Here is a 23,415-nt window from a genome sequence, read left to right on the forward strand (position 1 = left end):
CAGAAATCTTGTGCACACGCTCGTTTATTTTCTTACCGAATTTGACATCTGCAACATGTAAATTCTTTCAGCATTTTTGCAGCGTTTTTTTTATCACCCACAGAAAGCAATGAGAAAGTGTGAAAAAGAGCATTTTTCAAGAGTTTTTGCTGAATAAAACTAACTTTATTAAACATGTACTGTAGATAAAGCACAAATGTAATCTGCAGCCAAAAATCGGCACGAAAACGCAGCGTTTTTACTGTCAAAAGAGCAGTTTTTGGCTGCAAAAAAAAAAAAAACCTTGGCAAAAATGCTGCGTGTGAACGTAGCCTAAAACGTTTAATTTCATCCATAGGGACAGGTTCCCACAATGCTCTAGGTTTATACACAGATACCGAAGGGAAACTGAGTAAACAGTTAAAGGTAATCTGTCAGCATGTTTTTCCTACCTCATCTAAGAGCAGCATGATATGGGCAAAGAGACCCTGAATCCAGCGATGTATCACTTAATTTACTGGGTGTAAACGTTCTGACACAATGAGAGCTGTTAGATTTAGAATGCAACAGAGCTGAGAAAGCTAACCCCGCCCACACCAGGCTTTCCATGTACAAAGTTCATAAACAGTGAGATGCTTATCACAGGAGGGGGCGTTGCCGGACTAGTCCAGCAATGTCAATCTCTTAGTGATAAATCTTTCGCAGTTAGTACACAACGGCACACACTTTGACAAGTGACACATCCCTGAATTCAGTGTTTCAGCCTCTATCTCCTGCCGTCTTCAGACTATACAGCAAAAACCTGCTGACAGATTCCCTTTAAGAATGAGAGAATTTTTTTTGCCTGTGCAAAACAGTCATATAAACTAAAGAACCTCCTCTAACACAGAAAATTTGGTTTAAATCACCACATGTGACTTTCGCTGTATAAGCTGCAAAAAAACAAATAGAATGGAGAATGTCCCAATAACTGTGTGAGTCATATTTGATTTAAGGGATCACGTTCAGGGACTTTGACATCTTTTAACACTAGCCATAAATGGAAAAGAGAAACTATTAAGAAAAAAATGCATGGAAAGAATAAAAAAAATAAAAAAATCAGCCAATGCTAATGAATTTTGACAATTAGATTAATAAAAAGAATTCTGCAAATGGCTTTGCCAAAAACTAAAACTATATTGTAAGATGTACAGATCAAACACAAACTAACAGCTCTTCACAAGACTGTATAATCCTCTATGGATGAACACCACATTGATGGGGAACGTCACAGGCATATGTTTAGTTAGTGATTTCTCTTCCCTCACTGCCAAGTGCTGCTGTATAATAATGTCCCGCATGCTGCTGCTGCTTCAGGCCATTGCTACATAGACACAAGCGAGCAGGATTCTCTCATTCCTCTGTGTACTGTATATGGAAGACATCATAGTAGCTAGTTTCTACCCACTTACTCAGGGGCAACTGAAAATTACAGATAGAGCTTGCTGAGGGAAAATTGGAGATGATACAAAATTGTACTTCTTTTTGTGTCTTTAACTGGTGTTGTGACTTTTTAGCGGGAAAAGTAGCATGAGTCACAAAAAGTCGCACATTTTGAAAAATGGCCCATAAAATGCACGTACATAAAATCACTCTAGGAGAGGGCTGGGGTAGTCTTGTGCCAAATTACGCAATTTTTTATTTTTTTTAAGTTGCATTTGACGAGTCTAAAACATTTGGAAAAGCCACATTGTCGTAAACAAGTATAAAACTAACTAAAATGACCACTTGGGAAAAAATAAAAAATAAAACTGTTTGATTCGTTTGTTTCAAATCAAAAAGTTCACTAATTGAGAAGTATTCACACCCAAATACTGGCGGAAATATAAGGATGAATCAAGCCCCAAGTGTTTAAAAGAAGTGACCTATGCAGGTGTTTTACGCTATGGAGTTGCTCTACATTTTACAATGGTGGTCAATGTCAAGTCTACAAAAACACCACTAAGACGCCTGGGCATCTTTTTGAGCATTTTGCAGTTTTGTTATTAACTGCTAAAACATGAGAAAACCGCCCACAATAAAAAAAAAGAAAAGAAAAATGCTTAAAAATATTTACAAGTGAACAAATGCTTCAGGAAACATTAGCATTGTGTTAACCAAAACACTTCAGGACAAAAATAACATGTCCAGAATACGCCAAATAGAAGGAGCTTTCCCTAAAAAGGTTCCTCTTGAAAACTAATTGTTTTTGACTGACTCAAAAAACTGTGTGCACATATCGTAATTTCTCATGTACACACAAAACAGCTCAGTCAGAAAAGTCATCTGAAACTACCGGTAACGTATTTTGTTTCTTTTTGAGACTGGAAGCCAATGCCAGCCCCCTTTAACCTAATCATTTATGCAGGTACAAACATTTGGACCCCTTTGTTCATTAACATATTAATTGCCATGATGTGCTATTCTCTGTATCATAGTTTCAAACAATGGGAGCAAGTATTTAATATATTGTCACAGTTTGTAACAATTTCTGAAAAGCTGCATTATTTGCCAGGATTTTATAAAAAAATTAAAAAAATGAAGCAAAACTGATATAAGAATATACCCTACTATTGTTTTTTTCTGTTCCATAAACAGAATACCAGAACTACAGGGAAGACGGGTATTTGGTGAAAGCCTAAGCAACTTATAAAGTTGCCTAATGTGCATTTAGGAAACAAACGGCATTAAAAATAGGACAATTTTGCTGCTATAGAGTCTGTATAACTCGTGCACATAGCTAGCTGTCCGGCTCCCTGACACAGATCAGATCGGAGAGTGACATACCCAGTGTACTATCAGTTTTAGGCCTCATTCACACATCCGTTGTTATTGTATGTGTGCTGCTAACCATATTAAAAAAAAAAAAGAGAAAAAACATCAATATCTGATGCTGGTTTGATTTGCAGATTACATAAGTGTGTTGTCTGCCTTGAAACAGATGGGCAAATAAGTTAATGGAGATAGCAGCAGGTATGGGGAGGATGATGTACAGGTATGGGGAGGATGATGTACAAGTCAGCTCTGATTGTGGAGATCACAGATCCTACAGGCTGTATTGTATCAGTGTAGATAGGGAAGCAAACACATGAATCCACCACAAGGGGGAGCTAGGGAAAATATTACACATTCCTTATCACAGTCCCTCAAAGGGTATGTGCACACGATCAGTGTTCACTGCGGATTGGAAGCAGCGCAAGTGTGCTGCGTGCAATCTGCAGCGGCCAGATGTTACAGCATAGTGGGATTTATACAAATCTCACGTCCACTATGCGTCTGCAGCTCACCCGCGGAAATGGACATGCGGCGCGTCTTTCCAGACCCCAGCATGTCAATTTCTCTGGCGGGTCTGTATGCGGACTTTCCCCATAGACCTAATCTCTATAGGGAAAGTCTGCATGTGAGAAGAAGGAAAAAAAAAAAAAAAAAAAGAGGTCGGCGCTCATTTACATAACGAGCAGAAGTCAGAGGTGGCTTCTCCACAGCCGGCTCTGGACAGTCTGAACATACCCTTAGACTTCCATGTTAAAAACATGTATACCAAATGGAATGGAATAGCAAATACAAGGGCATGTAAAAGTTTGGGCACCCCTGGTCAAAATTACTGTTATTGTGAACAGTTAAGCAAGTTTTAGATTAAGTGATCTCTAAAAGGCCTAAAATTAAATATGACACATTTCCTTTGTATTTTAGGCAAAAATATATTTATATTGTCATTTTTTACATTTTATAAATAACAAAAAGGTAAATCGGTCAATGCAAAAGTTTGGGCACCCTTGCAGATTTATGTGCTCAGATAACTTTGACCAAGGTTCCAGACCTTAATTAGCCTTTTAGGGTTATGACTTCATCACTATCAATATTATCGTTAGGAAAGGCCAGGTGATGCAAAAAACCCAGCCTCCTCTAACCTTGTGCCAAAGAACAGAAGCCACAGAAGCCATAGGTTCTTCTAAGCTGCTGGCTTGCAGTCTGAAAATGAAAATGGTGGAGGCCCTCAAAGCAGGAGAAGGCTATAAGAAGATAGCAAAGCATTTTCAAGTTGCCCTTTCCTCAGTTCTAAATGTAATTTAGAAATGGCAGCTAACAGGAACAGTGGAGGTCAAGATAAGGTCTTGAAGACCAGGAAAAATGTCAGTGAGAGCAGCTCGTAGGATTACTAGAGAGCCAAATCATAACCTCCGCTTGACTGCAAAAGACCTTCAGAAAGATTTAGCAGACTCTGGAGTTGTGGTACATTGTTCTACTGTTCAGAGACACCTGCACAAATATGGCCTTGATGGAAGAGTTATCAGAAGAAAACCTCTCCTGTTTCCTCACAATAAAACGGAGCATCAGAAGTTTGCAAAAGAACATCGAAACAAGCCTGATGCATTTTGGAAACAAGTCTTGTGGACCAATGAGATTAAAATAGAACTCTTTGGCCACAATGATCAAAGGTATGTGTGGAGAAAAAAGGGCACAGAATTTCGGGAAAGAACATCTATCCAACCATTAAGCATGGGGGTGGATCAATAATTCTTTTGGGTTGTGTTGCAACCAATGGCACGGGGAACATTTCACGGGTAGAGGGAAGAATAGATTCAATGAAATTTCCACAAGTTCTTGATGCAAACATAACACCATCTGTAAAAAGCTGAAGTTTAAAAGAAGATGGCTTCTACAAATGGATAATGATCCTAAACACACGTCAAAATCCACAATAGACTACCCAAAAGGCGCAAGCTGAAGGTTTTACAATGGCCCTCACAGTCCTCTGATCTAAACAGCACTGAAAATCTGAGGCTCGACCTCAAAATAGCAGTGCATGCAAGGCGACCCAGTAATCTCACAGAACTGGAAGAATTTTCCAAGGAAGAATCGCTGAAAATCCCTCAAACAAAAATTGAAAGACTCTTGGCTGGCTACAAAAAGCGTTTATAAGCTGTGACACTTGCAAAAGTGGGGCTACTAGGTACTAACCATGCAGGGTGCCCAAACTTTTGCTTCGGCCCATTTTCCTTTTTGTAATTTATAAAATGTAAGAGATAGAAATATACATTTTTTTTGCCTACAATACACCGGAAATGTGTCATCTTTAACTTCAGGCCTTTTAGAGATCATTTCATTTTCAAATTGCTTAACTGTTCACAATAACAGTAATTTTGACCAGGGGTGTCCAAACTTTTACATGCCACTGTAGCAAAGTCTACTAACTCATTTATTTTTTGGTGGTATATTTTACTCACTTATATAGTGCTGTTCATTTTCACAGTGCTGTACAGACATCATTATCACCATCCCCATTGGGGCTCACATCCTAACTTCCCTATCAGTATGTCTTTGGAGTGTGGGATGACACCCAAGAATTCAAAGAATTCAGAAAAAACCCACACATCAAGGGGAGAACATACAAACTCTTTGTAGAAGTAAAGCAACGGTGCTAACCACTGAGCCATCGTACTGTATATAAATGGATGGCGGTAGAGTGTAGGCCAAAAAGACACTTTGAATATGTTAATGCTGGATGCCTGAGAAATTGGATACAACTGCAGCCGACGAACCCCACTGACTATAATGGGGTCTATAAGTTTTCTTTCATAGGGCCCAGCATTCTAGTGAACAAATTACTACAGCATGATGATAACGATTTGATGATTATGATGATGACAGCTTGAGCATGACGATTCTAACAGAGATCTTTGGCACAATCTCTGCTGGAGGCGCTGAGCCGTGCCTCCATGTTAAAGGTATCTACAACCTTTTAAAACGCATGAAAACACAGTTTCAGAAAACGCTCCTTCTTTGATGAGTTTTTCATTTCCTGAAGCAGTTTTTGGAGTGTTTTATTTCATACATTTTTTTGCAGCCTTTTGATTGGACAATGCTCATTTGCAGCATTTTCCATCAAGAGACTTTATAAAGAAGTGACATGCACTTTCTTTTCTCCCACTAGGCACTTTTCAATACCTGAAGTGGAAGAAAAGACTGAACGTAAGAACAAAAGTTGTTTTACAATAGCAACAGTTTTTCAAGCAGTTTTTTAGCAATTTTTCAGCCATTTTTCACAGTGGACCTGCTCCAATAGACTCTTAAAAAAAAAAACCTGTGACCTAACCTAATAGTTATGTCTGAGTAATAAATCTCAAAGTGTCGTGTACGGCACGATGACAATGCATTGTCTTGCTTAGTGACGGCATGTTTATACAAACATAGCATTATTACAGAGGGGTGACATAGCATGCCGTATTTACCACGCTACCCAGTAACATTTACAGTACAAGGAGGCATTGCAGTCTTACACAAGGGTTCAGGGCCAACTGAATGTATTGGGTCATTTCCTCTTTCCTGTATAAATACTGAGATGTCAGAACAATTGCCCCACAGTCTGAACGGTCCATAGAATATAGGCTTATATGCCTAAATCATGACTATCACAGAGATGGAGTATACTAATGTAGTAAACAAATCACCAACCGCCAGGAAACAGAATGAAATCAGGCCCACTCCAAAAACACTTCCTCACTTGAAGAAATCCAGAGGAGTTTAAAGAAGAAAAAAAGAAAGAAAAAGAAACAGAGTGGTTTTTAGGTTAGGTGCTCGCACATCTGGCATCCATCCAGGAGAGAAGGGGAAAATCAGAACAAGGCTTTCCAGTCTTCCAGTGACTCTTGTGCGCATATGTAAGGTCAGAAGTAAATTCTGCACAAATCATTAGAACTTTTTTTGTTCTTTTTATCAGTGAAATTTACTTTCTTACGTCACGTGCTCTTTAGATATTTTCCTGTCTTCAACGCATGTGAAAAGTTTTAGGACTCCGATTTCTGCCCGCATGTAGGGAAATAACATAACGCCAAGCATGTTAGAAAGCATACGTGTAACTACCATGATCTGCTAATGAATGTTAACGTTTGCAAATATTTCACAGGAGTACGAAGGGATAATGCTGTAAAAACGGATTTAAAGGGATGTCTGGATTAATAAAAACTGCAAACAAGCAGCAATACAAGTAAAATAAGAAAGTTGTATATACAGTCATATGAAAAAGTTTGGGCACCCCTATTAATCTTAAGCTTAATGTTTTATAAAAATTGGTGTTTTTGCAACAGCTATTTCAGTTTGATATATGTAATAACTTTTGGACACAGTAATGTTTCTGCCTTGAAATGAGGTTTATTGTGCTAACAGAAAATGTGCAATCTGCATTCAAACAAAATTTGACCGGTGCATAAGTATGGGCACCCTTATCATTTTCTTGTTTTAAATACTCCTGCCTACTTTTTACTGACTTACTAAAGCACTTTTTTTGGTTTTGTAACCTCATTGAGCTTTGAACTTTATAGCCAGGTGTATGCAATCATGAGAACAGCTACTTAAAGTGGCCACTTGCAAGTTGTTCTCCTGTTTGAATCTCCTCTGAAGAGTGGCATCATGGGCTCCTCAAAACAACTGTCAAATGATCTGAAAACAAAGATTATTCAACATAGTTGTTCAGGGTAAGGATTCAAAAAGCTGTCTCAGAGATTTAACCTGTCAGTTTCCACTGTGAGGAACATAGTAAGGAAATGGAAGAACATAGGGACAGTTCTTGTTAAGGCCAGAAGTGTCAGGACAAGAAAAACATCAGAAAGGCAGAGAAGAAGAATGGTGAGATCAGTCAAGGACAATCCTCAGACCACCTCCAGAGAGCTGCAGCATCAACTTGCTGCAGATGGTGTCACTGTGCATCGGTGAACTATACAACGCACTTTGCACAAGGAGAAGCTGTATGGGAGAGTGATGCGAAAGAAGCCGTTTCTGCAAGTACGCACAAACAGAGTCGGCTGAGGTATGCAAAAGCACATTGGAAGAAGCCTATTTCTTTTTGGAAGAAGGTCCTGTGGACTGATGAAACCAAGATTGAGTTGTTTGGTCATACAAAAAGGCGTTATGCATGGTGGCAAAAAAACACAGCATTCCAAGAAAAACACTTGCTACCCACAGTAAAATTTGGTGGAGGTTCCATCATGCTTTGGGGCTGTGTGGTCAATGCCGGCACTGGGAATCTTGTTAAAGTTGAGGGACGCATGGATTCCACTCAGTATCAGCAGATTCTTGGCAATAGTGTTCAAGAATCAGTGATAAAGTTGAAGTTACGCAGTGGATGGATCTTTCAGCAAGACAATGATCCAAAACACCGCTCCAAATCTACTCAGGCATTCATGCAGAGGAACAATTACAATGTTCTGGAATGGCCATCCCAGTCCCCAGACCTGAATATCATTGAACATCTGTGGGATCATTTGAAGAGGCTGTCCATGCTCGGCGACCATCAAACTTAACTGAACTGGAATTGTTTTGTAAAGAGGAATGGTCAAAAATACCTTCATCCAGGATCCAGGAACTCATTAAAAGCTACAGGAAGCGACTAGAGGCTGTTATTTTTGCAAAAGGAGGATCTACTAAATATTAATGTCACTTTTCTGGTGAGGTGCCCATACTTATGCACCTGTCAAATTTTGTTTGAATGCAGATTGCACATTTTCTGTTAGTACAATAAACCTCATTTCAAGGCAGAAACATTACTGTATCCAACAGTTATTACATATATCAAACTGAAATAGCTGTTGCAAAAACACCAATTTTTATAAAACATTAAGCTTAAGATTAATAGGGGTGCCCAAACTTTTTCATATGACTGTACTTACCCATTTCATCCCTGGCATGTGTCGGATCCCCAATCTTCACCACTGGTGTCATAACTGATATATCAAGTGTAAAGGATATATACATTTCATGCCCAGTGTGTCAGGTCCCTGTTGACCTACTGTGGTGATATCAGTTAGGTGAAGATTGGAGTTCTGACACATGCCAGGGATGAAAAGAGCTGCAACCTGATGTTTACTTTTACAAAATGTCAAAGTAAAGCATTGCGTGAATGATACCGTGATGGGTATATCGTAAATTCTAGAACTGAATTCACCAAGTGTCCATTGAGTCTTACAAGATGTTTTCTTCCTGTACAATAAGGCCTAGACTTGTGCTTGATGTGGCCTCAGTATTAGTTCAGTGTCATAGTGGGACTGATAGTATTCAGAAATCAAAATAGCTATTAAAACTTGGGCTCCAGAAAAACTTTAACATGCAAGTCACAGTGCAACATGTATCCTTCTATATGGGGAAGAAAAAGGAAAAAAAAAACTATCATGGACATTTTAAGATTAATGTACATTGTGATAGACATAGGAAACTTTTCTCCTATAACAGAAAAGTCTTAGGTTAGGGCGCAGTCATACGGCCATGTAACAGGGACGACGATCGCATTGCAATACTCGGACTGGCCGGTGGCTCTCCTGACCAGACTGCATTTCTATGAAGCGGTCATGCTCAGGTCAGGAGAGCCGCCGGCCAGTCCGAGGATTGCGATGTTACACGGCCGCCCTTATAGTGACTATGACTTGAATGCTATATTAGGTTATGTCAAACCACTAATAAAAGTCAGTCTGGCAGCAAAAGGCCGTTGCATTTAGTTGTCATGGCAGGTCAGATAGATATTCACTACTACTTGTATCATGATTTACTGAAATGAGTGTGCTCAATCTAGGGATGTTATATTGGGCAGGGTGACCATGATGGGCGAGAATCAGCTGCTGCAGTCAGGAGACAAGTAGCCATGTAACATCTGTATGGAATTCGTAACTGAAAGATACAAATGTATCCATCTCCTTCCAGGAATGGGTCTGCTCAATGAGACATTAAGGGTACGTTCCCACGATCTGGAGCCGCCTGCGGCCCCGACGCTGTAGAGCAGCCGTGCAGCTTCCGCTCTCATTTTATGCAAATGAGTGGCGCAATTTTTTCTCACATGCAGACTTTCCCCATAGACCTAACCTCTATAAGGAAAGTCCACATGCGGACCCGCAAGAGAAATTGACATGCTGTGGGTCTGAAAGATACGCCGCATGTCAGTTTCCGCGGGTGATCCGCAGGTGTACAGACACAAATAGTGGACATGGGATTTCTAGAAATCCATCCACTGTGATGTAACATCTGGCCGCGACAAACACGCAGCGGATTCTGATTGTGGCCACATACCCTGACAGTGGGGTAAAATTGAAAACTTCAGCAAATTATTAAATCACAGAACTTTTCATTAGGGAAGGTGCACACAAGCTTATTTTCAGTCCGAGTGTAATCTGATATTTTGTCGAATCTCGGACCAAATGTTAGTGTATGGGGCCATGCCGATGTCTGATATTTTCCTCGGACAGTGGTTGTCCCAAAAAAAAAAAATAAATAAAAAAAATAAAAAAATCACCGCATGCACAAGTTTGATCCAATATTCTGATCGCACTCGGCCATGAAAGTCCATGGAAAAGATCATATCGTACTCGGATGACATCTGAGTGCAGTTCAATTTAAGCACAATGACAGAATGGAGAAGATGAAGAAATTTTTTTCTCTCTCCTCCTCCTTGCAGATGTTGTCCTTGGTGGGATTTGAACCCAGGACCCCAGCGCTGCAAGGCTACAGTGCTAACCACTGAGCCACCATGCTGCTGGATGAGACAATCTACAGGTGTCTGCACCTGTCCTTATACTGTGATTAAAGGGATTATCCGAACTCAGGAAAATATCTAATATTCACAGGAGAGGTGATAACTTGCTAATTGCTGGGGTTTGATCACTGAGAACGCCCAGGAAGGAGCTCTAAAAAGTTCCCATCAGAAGAGACATAGCCATCACTCTATTGTCAATCGCACTGTGTGGTCATTGCTCCATTCAAAGCGGCAATTTAAAGCCACGTTCTTGAGTTTAGACAACCCCTTCAAGATACTTTTACATAAACCACATTAAGACTGTGCCAGACAAGTGTATGAAAAAAAATTGTCAGTCTCAAATGATCCAGTAAATAAATGCATTGTAATGCAATTGTAATGTAATTACTAACACAGGTTTACAGAAGACATTCTATAGAAACAGCCATGTGAAGACAGACTTGTGCAGCTGTAACCAGGACTGACAGTTCGGTTGGATTATTTACACACGTTGCCATAAATCTAAATAAAACACTACAATGTGATGTACAGCTCACACATAATTGTCTGACAGCCTCCTGTGCACAACATGGTGCGAACCTGGATGAAACAAAAACCTAAATCAATGTTATAACAATGTGATCTGAAATGTGACATATAGCTAACACAAATAAACAGAAGAGCAATTACAAGTATCACCTCGCACAGCACACGCTCACAACAACCATGTTCTTTCAGAAGAAAAGAATCCTTTTTGGCTGCTTCCCCAATGGATAATATTAAGATTTTTTTTCTTTTTTGCTGCCCTTAGAGGTTAGCAGTGACTGAATAAAAAATATAAAACACACTCCAAATAGTGATTTTTGTGCCATTTTACCTTTGATACTTCTTTTTGTTAAACATGGCATATACCTGTTATGTTTGTTTTTTTTTTTCCCCAACACCGTTATAAAAAAGTACCTATCTCATTTACATTTTTTTTTAATGATTTACAGGACATGTCCTGTAAATCAGTGGGGACTCAGGTCCCGAGACCCCACTGATTACTCAATTAGCCGCTCTGAAACACATTGCTTTCAGGCAGAAGTGCTGAATGGTGTATGGGCTCAATAGAAAGTCTATGAGTCAGTACTCAATTCTGCACAGGCTCGTAGACTTTCTATATATTTATAAGAGAAAAAAAAACAAAACAAAACACCAAATCATGCTTTTTTTTTTACTTGCAGAACATCAGAAAAGGAAGGAAGCATTTAAGAGAAAAAAAAAAGCAGAAATTGCCACAAGTCCAGCTTATAACAACTCTGGAATCAGATAATTATACTAGCGTAGCTGCAGTGGCCTACACACTTTTGCTAAAAGTGAAATACCGTATATTACTATGTAAGTCCATTTAGATCAGTCCATGACCATCCACGGAACATCACTCAGGCACATTGGGAGGAATCTGAGCAGAGTCTCTCCACCTACATGTACATATTCCCTGGCAGGCTGGTCTGTGGGATCACACATTCAGTATTTTACATCAGTATTTGTAAGCCAAAATCAGGAGTGGAACAATCAGAGGAAAAGTATAATAGAAACACGTCACCACTTCTGTATTTATCACCCACTGCTGGTCTTGGCTTACAAATACTGATGGAAAATGCTGACCAAATACTGAACATGGCTTTAGATTAGAGGTACCAAAGGCTGCATTCACACATTGTGGCCACGGTGTATTTTGCTTGCTGCAGTTTTCCAAAATCATGCACAAAAAGGCATCGCTTTACCTTAATTACACAGACCGGAAAAATTGCTGCAGTTTTAATGCAATCTGGAATATATATTGCAACAAAAATGAAGCATTTATGCGTCAGCATTGAAAATGACAGCAACAAACCTCACCATGGCTACAAAGTATAAATGCGGACTGAGGCTATTTTTGTAGCACTATTGGTTGATTTTAACTATTAACGGAATTGTCAACTAGTTGGACAACCTCTTCTTAAAGGGAACTTGATAGTGGTTACATGCTGCCTGATCCACAGGCAGCATGTATCAGACACACACTGAGATTTCAGCCAGGTATGTTTGACTCTGAAACACTGTAATTTCAGAGAAAAGCATACTTTATAAAGCCGTATGTATGGGTGAAGTCCATTAGCAGGCGCTGATTGGCTGCAGCACTCATGTGGCGCACCAAAGTCGCTGGAACTGTGCCATTACAAGGAGGTGTGCACAATGTTTTTTTTATTGTACACGGGGAACAACAGCATTTATGAAGAATTTGTCCAAATAGTGGACAATCCCTTTAAGGTACAGCTACCTTAAAGCTGTTCAACAAAGAGCAGTTACAATCAGTAGCACCTTAAAGTAAAAGTCTGATTTGGATCCACTTTCATAATGACAAAACAAACAATTCATGCAGCTTACTTAAGTCAGAAGTCTCCAGCCTGCACTACCTGTCAGGGTTTGTACCAATGTTCTCCATCCCCAAACAGTGATAAGTTACTGATCATGAAAGTTCTGACAGTTGGGACCCCCCCCCCCAATCCTAAGAATGAGGCTCTGCACCCCCTCCACACCTGATTAAAGAGAAAGCCCAGCAAGAATCACCTCTGCTCCATTCATTCTCTTTGGAGCGGTCACAGAAAGCCGAATATTGTACAAAGCAATATCTGTAGTCCCATAGAGAATGAATGGAGCAGAGGTGATACATGCTCAACCTCCGCTCTATGGAGGTTGGGTTCTGCAAAGCCCCTCCCCGAGATCCCCAATTGTGGACCCCAAATGATCAAAAAGTTATCCCTCATATTATCAATAGGTTATAACATATTTGGTGATATCACTTTCAGGGGGTTTCCTCACAAATGACAATTATCATCCCTATCCACAGATCAATGGTAGTACTACCAATCTCTAGATTGGGGGTCCTAAGTCCCCCATTCCTTCTCCACTGCCAGTTGTGTATATCGCTTGGTTGTTTCCATCACTTCTATAGACATTGAGAAGTGGCCCCAAACCAGTGCTGATTAATATGTCACCTGTGGACTATTCAGTGCTCACTTACAATAATGAAAATGGTTGAAATACAAAATATTTATTTCCAGTTTTACAACACAACACATCATTTCATAAACGTCAACAGACAACTAAGCGATCACAGGAGGAACAATCACCATAAGAGGGAAATAACGTCAATTCCCATCTGATCACAGTGCACATTATGCGCTCAGCCATGTGTACACGCTGGAAAAGTTTCACGTTTCACAGACACAACAGATGCCAGTGCAGGGCACATGCCAGGCATGGAGGGCACCGTTCCTCACTGCGCCCTGGAAACCCTGCGCCTAAAGGCATGACTACTGACTGCGCTGGTTCACACAGCTACAGGGACACAACCCAGCCCGGGGCCGGTACTTACTCAGGGTGCAGAAAACGGGGCACAGCGGTGCCAGCTGCCGAGTCCAGGGTACAGTGATCACCGGGTAATGGCAGGCGAGCAGCCGGGAGCACAAGCTGTAGCGCGCAGAGCTCCGGAGAAGTGCGGGACTGTGAGCGGTGCGGGGGGCGGAGCTGCGCTGCTGGCGGGGCGGACACTGAGGCAGCAGAGCCCTGGACGTGCGCAGCAGAGCGCGGCGTGTAGCGGCATGTCAGTGCGGCACCGGGAATGCTATGTATGTGCCCGGGCAGCAGAGTACCGTGCAGTGCCTGCTCATAGCTCTGCCCAGTCCTGGCCTCGCAGCTCTGCCCGGTCCTGGCCTCACAAGCCCTCCTTACCACATAACTTCATAGAGGAGACTGGGGTAACGGCAAAAAGCCAAACAGATATTAGGAGGTCACACTATTGGGACACTGGGGATATGTGCCACATAAATCATGCTCAGTGCTCTTCTTTAGGCCGCGTGCAAACGTTGAGTATTTGAGTTTTTTACCTCAGTTTTTATAAGCCAAACCCAGGAGTGGGTGATAAATCCAGAAGTGGTGACGTGTTTCTATTATACTTTTCCTCTGATTGTTCCACTCCTGGCTTTAGCGTACAAATACTGAGGTAAAATACTGAACGTGTGAACATGGCCTTAAGCTGCTTCACAACTTTCGAGGCCTGAAGAGGTTAAAATAAGCTCAAAAAATGTAAAAACCACTTGCCCGTTCATCTGTTTAGTATTTTTAAACGGCTTTTAGCCACTTGAGGCCTCCAAACAGGTCAAGTGGCTAAAAGAAGCGAGCGGACCATTCGTCAGGTGTTTTATGGAGATGGAAAAATTGCTGTAACTTCGACAAGGGACGATGTGACATTTGGACTGTACATACCGGGGTCCATGAGAAACAGATGAGCTAAAATATGTACAGTCCAAACTTCAGTGCAGACGCCCGTCATTTCTAGAAGTTACAGCAATTTTTCCAGGTAAAGTAGAGCGTGAATCATCCTGTACTTTATAATAAAGGTCAATGGTAAGACGCAAAACACCGGGCATCTTTATAAGCTTTTCACCAGCGTTTTTACTTAAAAAACCACAAGTTTTATTCAAGTTAGAAACACAATAGAAAGCAGCAGTGAAAAAAAGGCTGAAAAAAACCATTGAAAAACAACTAAAAAACAGATATTGTTTCCTGAAGCGTCTTTTTCTTGGGATCGCCTACCTGAAAAAGACGTCATCTGCACCTAGCTTTTAGGGTATGTTCACTCTGTCTTTTTCCAGCGGTTAAAATCATAAAAAAATATCAGTTTTTCAAGCAAAAGACACTTCAGGAATCGCTCTTTTTTCTGCCACTGTTTCTGCGTTTTGTAAGCCTGAAACGGTTTTTGTTAGTTTATTTTGGTCGTTTCCTGAAGTGCTTTGACAATGTTTTTTTCTGTGATGGTTTTTGGTTAACGTTTTTTCCAGCGTTCTTTGAGCATATTTTTATTTTTTTCTGACATTTTTGAAATCCATTAAGCAATAAATAAAATACTCACTTTTTTTTAAAGTGAAAATATTTACAAAATTCTCAAAAAAATGCCCAGACGTCTTTTTAGCCTTCCCATTGACTTCTGGTGTATAGTACTTAGTGTCTTCGTAGTGGAAAAGACCTGAAGAATGGTCGGGTCAGTTCTTTTCAACACGTGGTGTCTTTGAAAGCCTGAAACGTTTAAAAGACCCTCAAAACTTTGAACTTAGAAACAGCAAGTTGTTTTTCCAGTGAAACAAATTGGGCTATTCTTTTGAACATTTATCGAGCGCTTTTTCTTACAGTTTTATGAGCGGAGCTGCAGAAAAGAACTGAAAAAAACACAGCACGAACATCTCTTTCGGTATGTTCACTCACTGGCAGAAATTTCGGCAAAATCCATGTCCTTGCTATAGACGCATGTGTGAGACAGATCTTTCACAAATCTGCTTGATGTGGATATTCACTTATTGTCCCCTCAACTATGTGGCCAATTATCATTTTTAAAATTTTTATTGTTTTCCTCCCTTTTTTCCAAGAGCCATAGCCATATGGGGGCTTCTTCCATCGACATAGCCATTTTGTACTGGACAAGTTGTAGTTTTAATTTACATTTTTGTTTTTTATGATGTTCATTATATCATAAAAAATGACCTGGCAACATGATTTTCCAGGTCAGTAACAGAAAATATTCAAAACCTTAGAAAAAAATTGGTCTGTGTCTCCATTTTTCAAGCCTCCCATGGGTACAACATCTTTTTCAGACGGATTCCGCCCAGAATACACTTTAAGAGGTGCTGAAAAAGTGTTCCATAAAATGAGCATAATGCGTCATTTACGCATCCGTGTTTATACGCGTAAATGAAAAAATGGTGCCAGTGTCATCCATGTATCCGGTTTAACCATCAGTGTTTGTCACGAGTGGATAAAGAAATAAATTACAAAGATTCTCCTATACATTGCAGTATTCAACACGGACAGCACAGGGGTGGCACCTGTGTGCTGTATGTGTTTTTCACGGATTCATAGACTTATATTGGCTCTTGTCATCCATGCTGCCAGAAAAACACGGTCATGTGCATAGCACCATAGCTTATAATGGGTACATGTTTTATCCGTGAAAAAAATGTATACAACACTTATGTGCAACACAAACATCTGAAAAGTAAATGCCAGTTTTGGATTTTTTTATTTTCTTTACAACATTATTCTTATTGGACTTATACTGATGCAGAAATGCCAAATATACCTTTTTCTGTAATTTCTTTATTTAATTCTTTTTAAGGTTAAGTGCACACATAGCGTTTTTTATGCCTTTTCGCGGTGGTTTTTCCCAGAGGAAATGCATCAAAAACACTTGGTAATCGGTCTGCCAGCTAATATTTATACCTGCGGATTTGCAGCAGTTCAATTAAAGTCAATGTGCGGGAAACGCTGCATAAATGCACATAGAGTGGTACCCGGTTCGGCTGGGGAAGACTACTACTCCCATCATTCGACCGCCGCTCCTGCTGATAACAGCGAAAGCGGTGCGGCTGAGGGGAGTAGTAGTGTCCTTAGCCGAGCCGGGGCTGCGCTTTTGGAAAAAAACAAACAAACAAATAAAACACCTATTTTCACCTGTCCGGCGCCCCCCGGTGCCCTCCAGGTCCTGGCGATGTGTTCAGCCTGGCGGCCAGCGGTACACTGACGGGAGCGCGCTCGCTCCAGCAGTGTACATCGCTACGCTGCCAGGACCTGAGGTCACCGGGTCAAGAATGTTCCCACGTACCTCTGATGCTGAGGTCACTGGGGCTGATTAGCTGATCTTCAGCTGATGAACCCCAGTGACCTCACTCCTGCAGCAGAGCCATGTACACTGACAGGAGTGATTTTACACTCCTGTCAGTGTACATTTCTGTCTTCTACAGCAGTGACATCAGTGATTGCTGATGTCACTGCTGTAGAAGTGACCCGGATCGCCGAGGGACAGTCTGGATTGCGTCGTGATGGCGGACAGGTGAGGGATATGGTTGTTTGTTTTTTTTTGTTTTTTTCAGAAGATCAAAGGATTCGGGGACTGGGCGTGCAATAAAAAAAATTATTAAAACCATGTATATTTTTATTTAATTAAAATACTTTATTCTGGCCGTGTCTTTTATTGAAAAAGTGACAAAAACTTTACCACACGGTTAGTAATGGGGGCGTCTTATAGACGCAGGTAAATCCACATGTGGTCACTGAACCATGCGTGTTTACCGCATTCAATACTTTCTAGTGGTCAAATTTCTGTTACGGAGACTAGTGACTAAGCAAGAGAATTTGACATGCTGCTGTCCTGAAAAACGCACCGCATGTCCATGTGCTGTAACATCTGGACGCTGCGGGTTTGATGCTGTATAAACACGCAGCGTCAAACCTACAGCGGCTCCTGATCGTGGGCACATACCCAAACGAACCCGCAGCATGTCCATTTCTGTAGCGGAAACGCTAGTCTCTGCTGCTGATTTTGACCGATTGAAGTGGTGGATTCACATGTACCGACAACAAAAGTGCGGCATTAGAACACCGCGTTTTGGACGCAACAAAAATACACAGCGTCCAAAGCGCTGCTTGTTGCTGATCGTGGGGACATAGCGGCTAGCGAAACAGCTGTGAGCTTAATAATAGCCAGGGAACATGCTTGCCTAATGGCACCTTCCTAGGCTAAAAATAGCAGCTTTCAGATGCCGCAGAAAAGACATGAATGGGAATACTAATGAAGATTGGGTATATGGGATTAGTTTACACCTAAACCTTTTGTTTGGTGATGACAAGGTTTCAATCAGAAACTTTCATTACTAAACCTAATTAACCCCTTTCTGACCCAGGGCGTATCTGAGCCCTGGGCCTTATGGGCCTGATACGTATTAATACGCCCTGGAGATTTCGCCCGCACACAAGCGGTGCGGGCGAAATCGCCGCCGGGTGTCAGCTGATTGTTACAGCTGACACCCAGTACTATGTGCAGGGAGCAGTCCTGCACCGCTCCCTGCACACTAACCCCCGAAATGCTGCGATCGAAGTCGATCGCAGCATTCCGGTGGCAAGAGGAGGTAAGCGCGATACTTACCTTCTCTGCTGGCGTCCAGCGGCGTCTGAATCCGGTCCCGGATGTTGCCATGGTGACCCGACTTCATCATGACAACATCCGGGACACCAGGAGTCAGGAAGTTGCTTTGGTCATGCGCAGTGCACGACCAAAGCAACTTCTCCCTGGGCAGTGCTGACAGGCTGCATGGCATAGGGAGCAGCTGCTCTCTATGCCATGCAGGCGATCAGGCTGCAAAAAGTGAAAGTCCCATAGTGGGACAATGTGAACAAGTAATAAAAATGTCAGAAAGTGAAAAAAAAAAAAAAAAATTGTAAAAATATTTAAAAAAAAATATATATTTTACCCATAAATAAATAATCTTATGAAAAAAAAAATTAAACCAATGAAAGTACACATATTTGGTATCGCCGCGTCTGGAACGACCTGACCTATAAAACTGTCCCACTAGTTAACCCCTTTAGTGAACACGGTAAAAAAACAAAAACGAAACATAAAACGATGTTTTATCATCATACCGCCAAACAAAAAATGGAATAAAACGCAATCACAAAGACTAATGTAAATAAAAATGGTACCGCTGAAAACATCATCTTGTCCCGCAAAAAAAAGCCGCAATACAGCTCCAACAACAGAAAAATAAAAAAGTTATAGCTCTCAGAATAAAGAGATGCAAAAACAATTATTTTTTCTATAAAATAGTTTTTATTGTGTAAAAGCGCCAAAATATATGAAAAAAAAAAAATGCGGTACCGCTGTAAACATACTGACCCGAAGAATAAAGCTACCTTATCAATTTTACCACACGCAGAACGGCATAAAAAAAAAAAAAAAAAAAAGCCTGAATTGTTGGCTTTTTTTTATTCTGCCTCCCAAAAATCGGAATAGAAAGCGATCAAAAAATGTAATTTGCCCGAAAATGATACCGATAAAAACATAAACTTGTCCCACAAAAAACAAGCTGTCACATTACTCTGTCGGCCGAAATATGGAAAGATTATAGCTCTCAAAATATGGCGATGCAAAAACTAGTCTTTGCAAAAAAATGCGTCTTTTAGTGTGTGACAGCTGTCAATCATAAAAACCCGATATGAATCTGGCATCGCTGTAATTGCACCGACCCGAAGAATAACGTTGTGTAATCACTTATACCACACGAGGAACGGCATAAAAAATAAACTTTAGGGTTAGGGTTGTGCTAGGGCTAGGGTTTGGGTTAACGTTGGACTAGGGTTAGGGTTGGGCTAGGGTTGGGCTAGGGTTAGGGTTGGGCTAAGGTTCGGGTTGGGATTTTTTCAGAAGTAAAGAAAAAAAAATGACGACGATATGGCGACTAGTGAGCGTAAGTACTCGCTACTTGAGTTTGCATCGGGTGCTTGGGTATACACCGAGTATGGCGGGTGCTCGATTGACATGCTCGAGTCTCCTCCCCAAATGTTTTGCAACTGTTATACAGCCAAAAAAAACTTGCGGGGATTGCCTGCCATGCGCATGTTTTTTTTTTGGGTGTTTAATAAAAAAAACATGTGGGGCAGGGACTCGAGCATGTCACTTGAGCACCCGCGATACTTGGTGCATACCCTAGTACCTGATGCAAACTCAAATAGCGAGCACTTGCACTCAAGACTAATGACAACTTATTCAATATGATGACCTAATGTTATCAATTTCTGTGTCGTACCTCTGGGTTCAAAATGTTCACTATACCCCTTGATAAAATCCTGGAGAGGTGTAGCTTCCAAAATGGAGTCACTGGGGGGGAGGGTGGGGTGGTTTCCACTATTTAGGCATATCAGGGACTCCCAAAACGCAACCTGTTACCCTTGTGAAAATGCAAAATTGGGGGTCTGAAAAACATTTTTGTTGAAAAAAATGTGAAAATGTTATTTTTACGGTTCAATGTTATAAACTTCTGTGAAGCACCTGGGGGTTCAGGGTGCTCACCACACATCTAGATAAGTTCCCTAAGGGGTCTAGTTTCCAAAATGGTGTCACTTGTGGGGGGTTTCCACTGTTTAGGCACATCAGGGGCACATCCGCTAATTATTCAAGCAAATTTTATATTCAAAAAATCAAATGGTGCTCCTACCCTTCCGAACTCTGCCGTGCGTCGAAACAGTGGTTTTCCCCCACATATGGGGTATCTGCTTACTCAGGAGAAATTGCACAACAAACTGCATGGTGCAATTTCTCCTGTTACCCTTTTGAAAATGCAAAATTGGGGTCTGAAAAACATTTTTGTTGGAAAAATGTGAAAATTTTATTTTTACGGTTCAATGTTATAAACTTCTGTGAAGCACCTGGGGGTTCAAGGTGCACACCACGCATCTAGATAAGTTCCCTAATGGGTCTAGTTTCCAAAATGGTGTCACTTGTGGGGGGTTTCCACTGTTTAAGCACATCAGGGGCTCCCCAAACGCAACATGGCGTCTGCTAATTAATTATTCAAGCAAATTTTACATTCAAAAAGTCAAATGGTGCTCCTTCCCTTCTGACCCCTGCCGTGCGCCTAAACAGTGGTTTTCCCCCACATATGGGGTATCGGCTTACTCAGGAGAAATTGCACAACAAATTGCATGGTGCAATTTTTCCTGTTACCTTTATGAAAATGCAAAATTGGGAGCTGAAAAACATTTTTGTTGGAAAAATGTGAAAATTTTATTTTTACGGCTCAATGTTATAAACTTCTGTGAAGCACCTGGGGGTTTAGGGTACTCACCACACATCTATATAAGTTCCCTAAGGGGTCTAGTTTCCTAAATGGGGTCACTTGTTGGGGGTTTCCACTGTTTAGGCACATCAGGGGCTCCCCAAACGCAACATGGTGTCCCCTAATTGTGCAAGCAAATTTTACATTCAAAAAGTCAAATGGCGCTCCTTCCCTTCCAAACCTTGTCGTGCGCCCAAACAGTGGTTTTTCCTCACACATGGGGTATCTGTGTGCTCAGGGGAAATTGCACAACAAATTTTGGGGTCCATTTTTTCCTGTTACCTCTGCGACAATAAAAAAAATTTGGGTCTAAAGTAACATTTTTGTGAAAAAAGTTAAATGTTCATTTTTTTCTTCCACATTCCAAAAATTCCTGTGAAGCATGTGAAGGGTTAATAAACTTCTTGAATGTGGTTTTGAGCACTTTGAGGGGTGAAGTTTTTAGAATGGTGTCACTTTTGGGTATTTCTGTCATAAAGGCCCCTCAAAGTCACGTTAAATGTGATGTGGTCTCTAAAAAAATGGTTTTCTACATTTTGTTGTTAAAATGAGAAATCGCTGGGCAACTTTTAACCCTTATAGCTCCCTACTAAAAAAAAAAATTTTGGTTCCAAAATTGTGCTGATGTAAAGTAGACATGTGGGAAATGTTATTTATTAACTATTTTGTGTGACATATCTCTTTGAGTTAAGGGCATAAAAATTAAAATGTTGAAAATTGCAAAATTTTCAAACTTTTCGACAAATTTCTGATTTTTTTCACAAATAAACGCAAGTGATATCGAATAAATTTTACAACTATCATGAAGTACAATATGTCACGAAAAAACAGTCTCAGAATCAGGGGGATCCATTGAAGCGTTCCAAGGTAATTACCTCATAAAGTGACAGTGGTCAGAATTGTAAAAATTGGCCTAGTCATTAACGTGCAAACCACCCTCGGGGGTAAAGGGGTTAAAGTAAAGAGTTAAATAAACAAACAGACACAGAGAAAACACTTTATTTGAAATACAACAGGAACATTCTTAAATTAACCAATATACTCACCCCAGTTCTGACGGTAATCCAAGGATTAAAGCAATGTCCCATGTTCCTTTTCAAATAACGTTATTTAGCTCCAAAAAGCATTCATTAATGTACAAAAACGCAGTAAAAAGAAACGCTTCAAAGTCGCTGCAAAACGCTCGTTTTTTCTGCATTTTTCTTGCCAAGGAGATGCAGAAACGCCGCAGAAATTTCTGCTTCAAGTCCTGAACGTGCACACATAGCCTAAGTGGTTGGCCAGCGTTTTTTTACTTAAAAAAACACTAACAATTTCTTCATTATTCAAGTTAAAAACACAATGGAAAACAGTAGTGGAAAAAAAAGCTGAAAAATAAAATGCCGACTGCCAAAATCATTGAAAAAGCGATCAGGAAACAACCAAAAAAAGACACTTTTGAAAAAAAAAGTCAATGTTTCTTGAAGCTTCTTCCTCTTGAAAACCTTGGCTGGATTATCTGTCTGGGTGACTAATATTTTATTTATTTATTTTGAATATTTCAATAACTTTTTTTTTATTTTACACAATAGAGACCACAATTCTTTGGTATTGTAGTACATAATGAAAATCACTGTCTCCTACAAGCTTAAGACTGAATTTTACTGGAATACCAAAATGGCAGTGACAGGGCCAATAGAAACTCATAGATACTTTGCTGTCACATTATGGAGGGGGGAATGGACGTCTGAATGGATACGCCACTGGAATTGCACAACTTAAATGATACAGTAAGATAGCGGCATTTAAAGTGCACCTGTCAGCAGGATTGTGCTCATTAAACTAACTGTCAGGTGGGCGACATTACACTGATTAAAATGATACCTTGGTAGATGAAATCCGCCCTGTGGTTTTTGTGTAATCTTTACTTTCAGATTGGAGATAATGATATTCTCATGTTCCGGGCTGCCTGTGGTTGGGGGGCGCTCTATCTGGTGCTCTGCTAATATATTAATCTGTATGCTCTTATGACAGCTCACTGTGCCTTCACTGACCTGCCTCTTATTTTACATAATGCATCTAGTCGTGTGGGGCTATGTAAGTCCCGCACTACCTCTTCTAACAAAAGCCATACATTTTTTATTTTTACCTACATGAGTGCTTGTTTTTTGTGGGACAAGTTCAACTTTACGATGACACCAATCATTTTACTGTATCATTTACTGCTGGGGCGGGGAACCTCAGGTCTGTGGA

At 40.6% G+C, this 23,415-nt stretch overlaps 1 protein-coding gene across 1 annotated transcript in view; it reads right to left on the reverse strand.

Annotated features, from left to right (window-relative positions):
- TNFAIP8 (TNF alpha induced protein 8) overlaps positions 1-14,066 on the reverse strand; it is a 163,261-nt gene extending 149,195 nt beyond the window's left edge. The window contains exon 1 of the mRNA XM_073676934.1: positions 13,896-14,066. Coding sequence (XP_073533035.1) covers position 13,896 — 1 coding nt within the window. The 5' untranslated portion in view covers positions 13,897-14,066. The remainder of the gene's footprint in view (positions 1-13,895) is intronic.
- Between the last annotated feature and the right edge of the window lie 9,349 nt (positions 14,067-23,415).

The sequence above is a fragment of the Phyllobates terribilis genome, unplaced genomic scaffold (genome assembly GCF_046119375.1).
Source record: "Phyllobates terribilis strain yellow unplaced genomic scaffold, ASM4611937v1 Scaffold_1__5_contigs__length_1240528914, whole genome shotgun sequence".
NCBI classification, from domain to species: Eukaryota; Metazoa; Chordata; class Amphibia; order Anura; family Dendrobatidae; genus Phyllobates; species Phyllobates terribilis.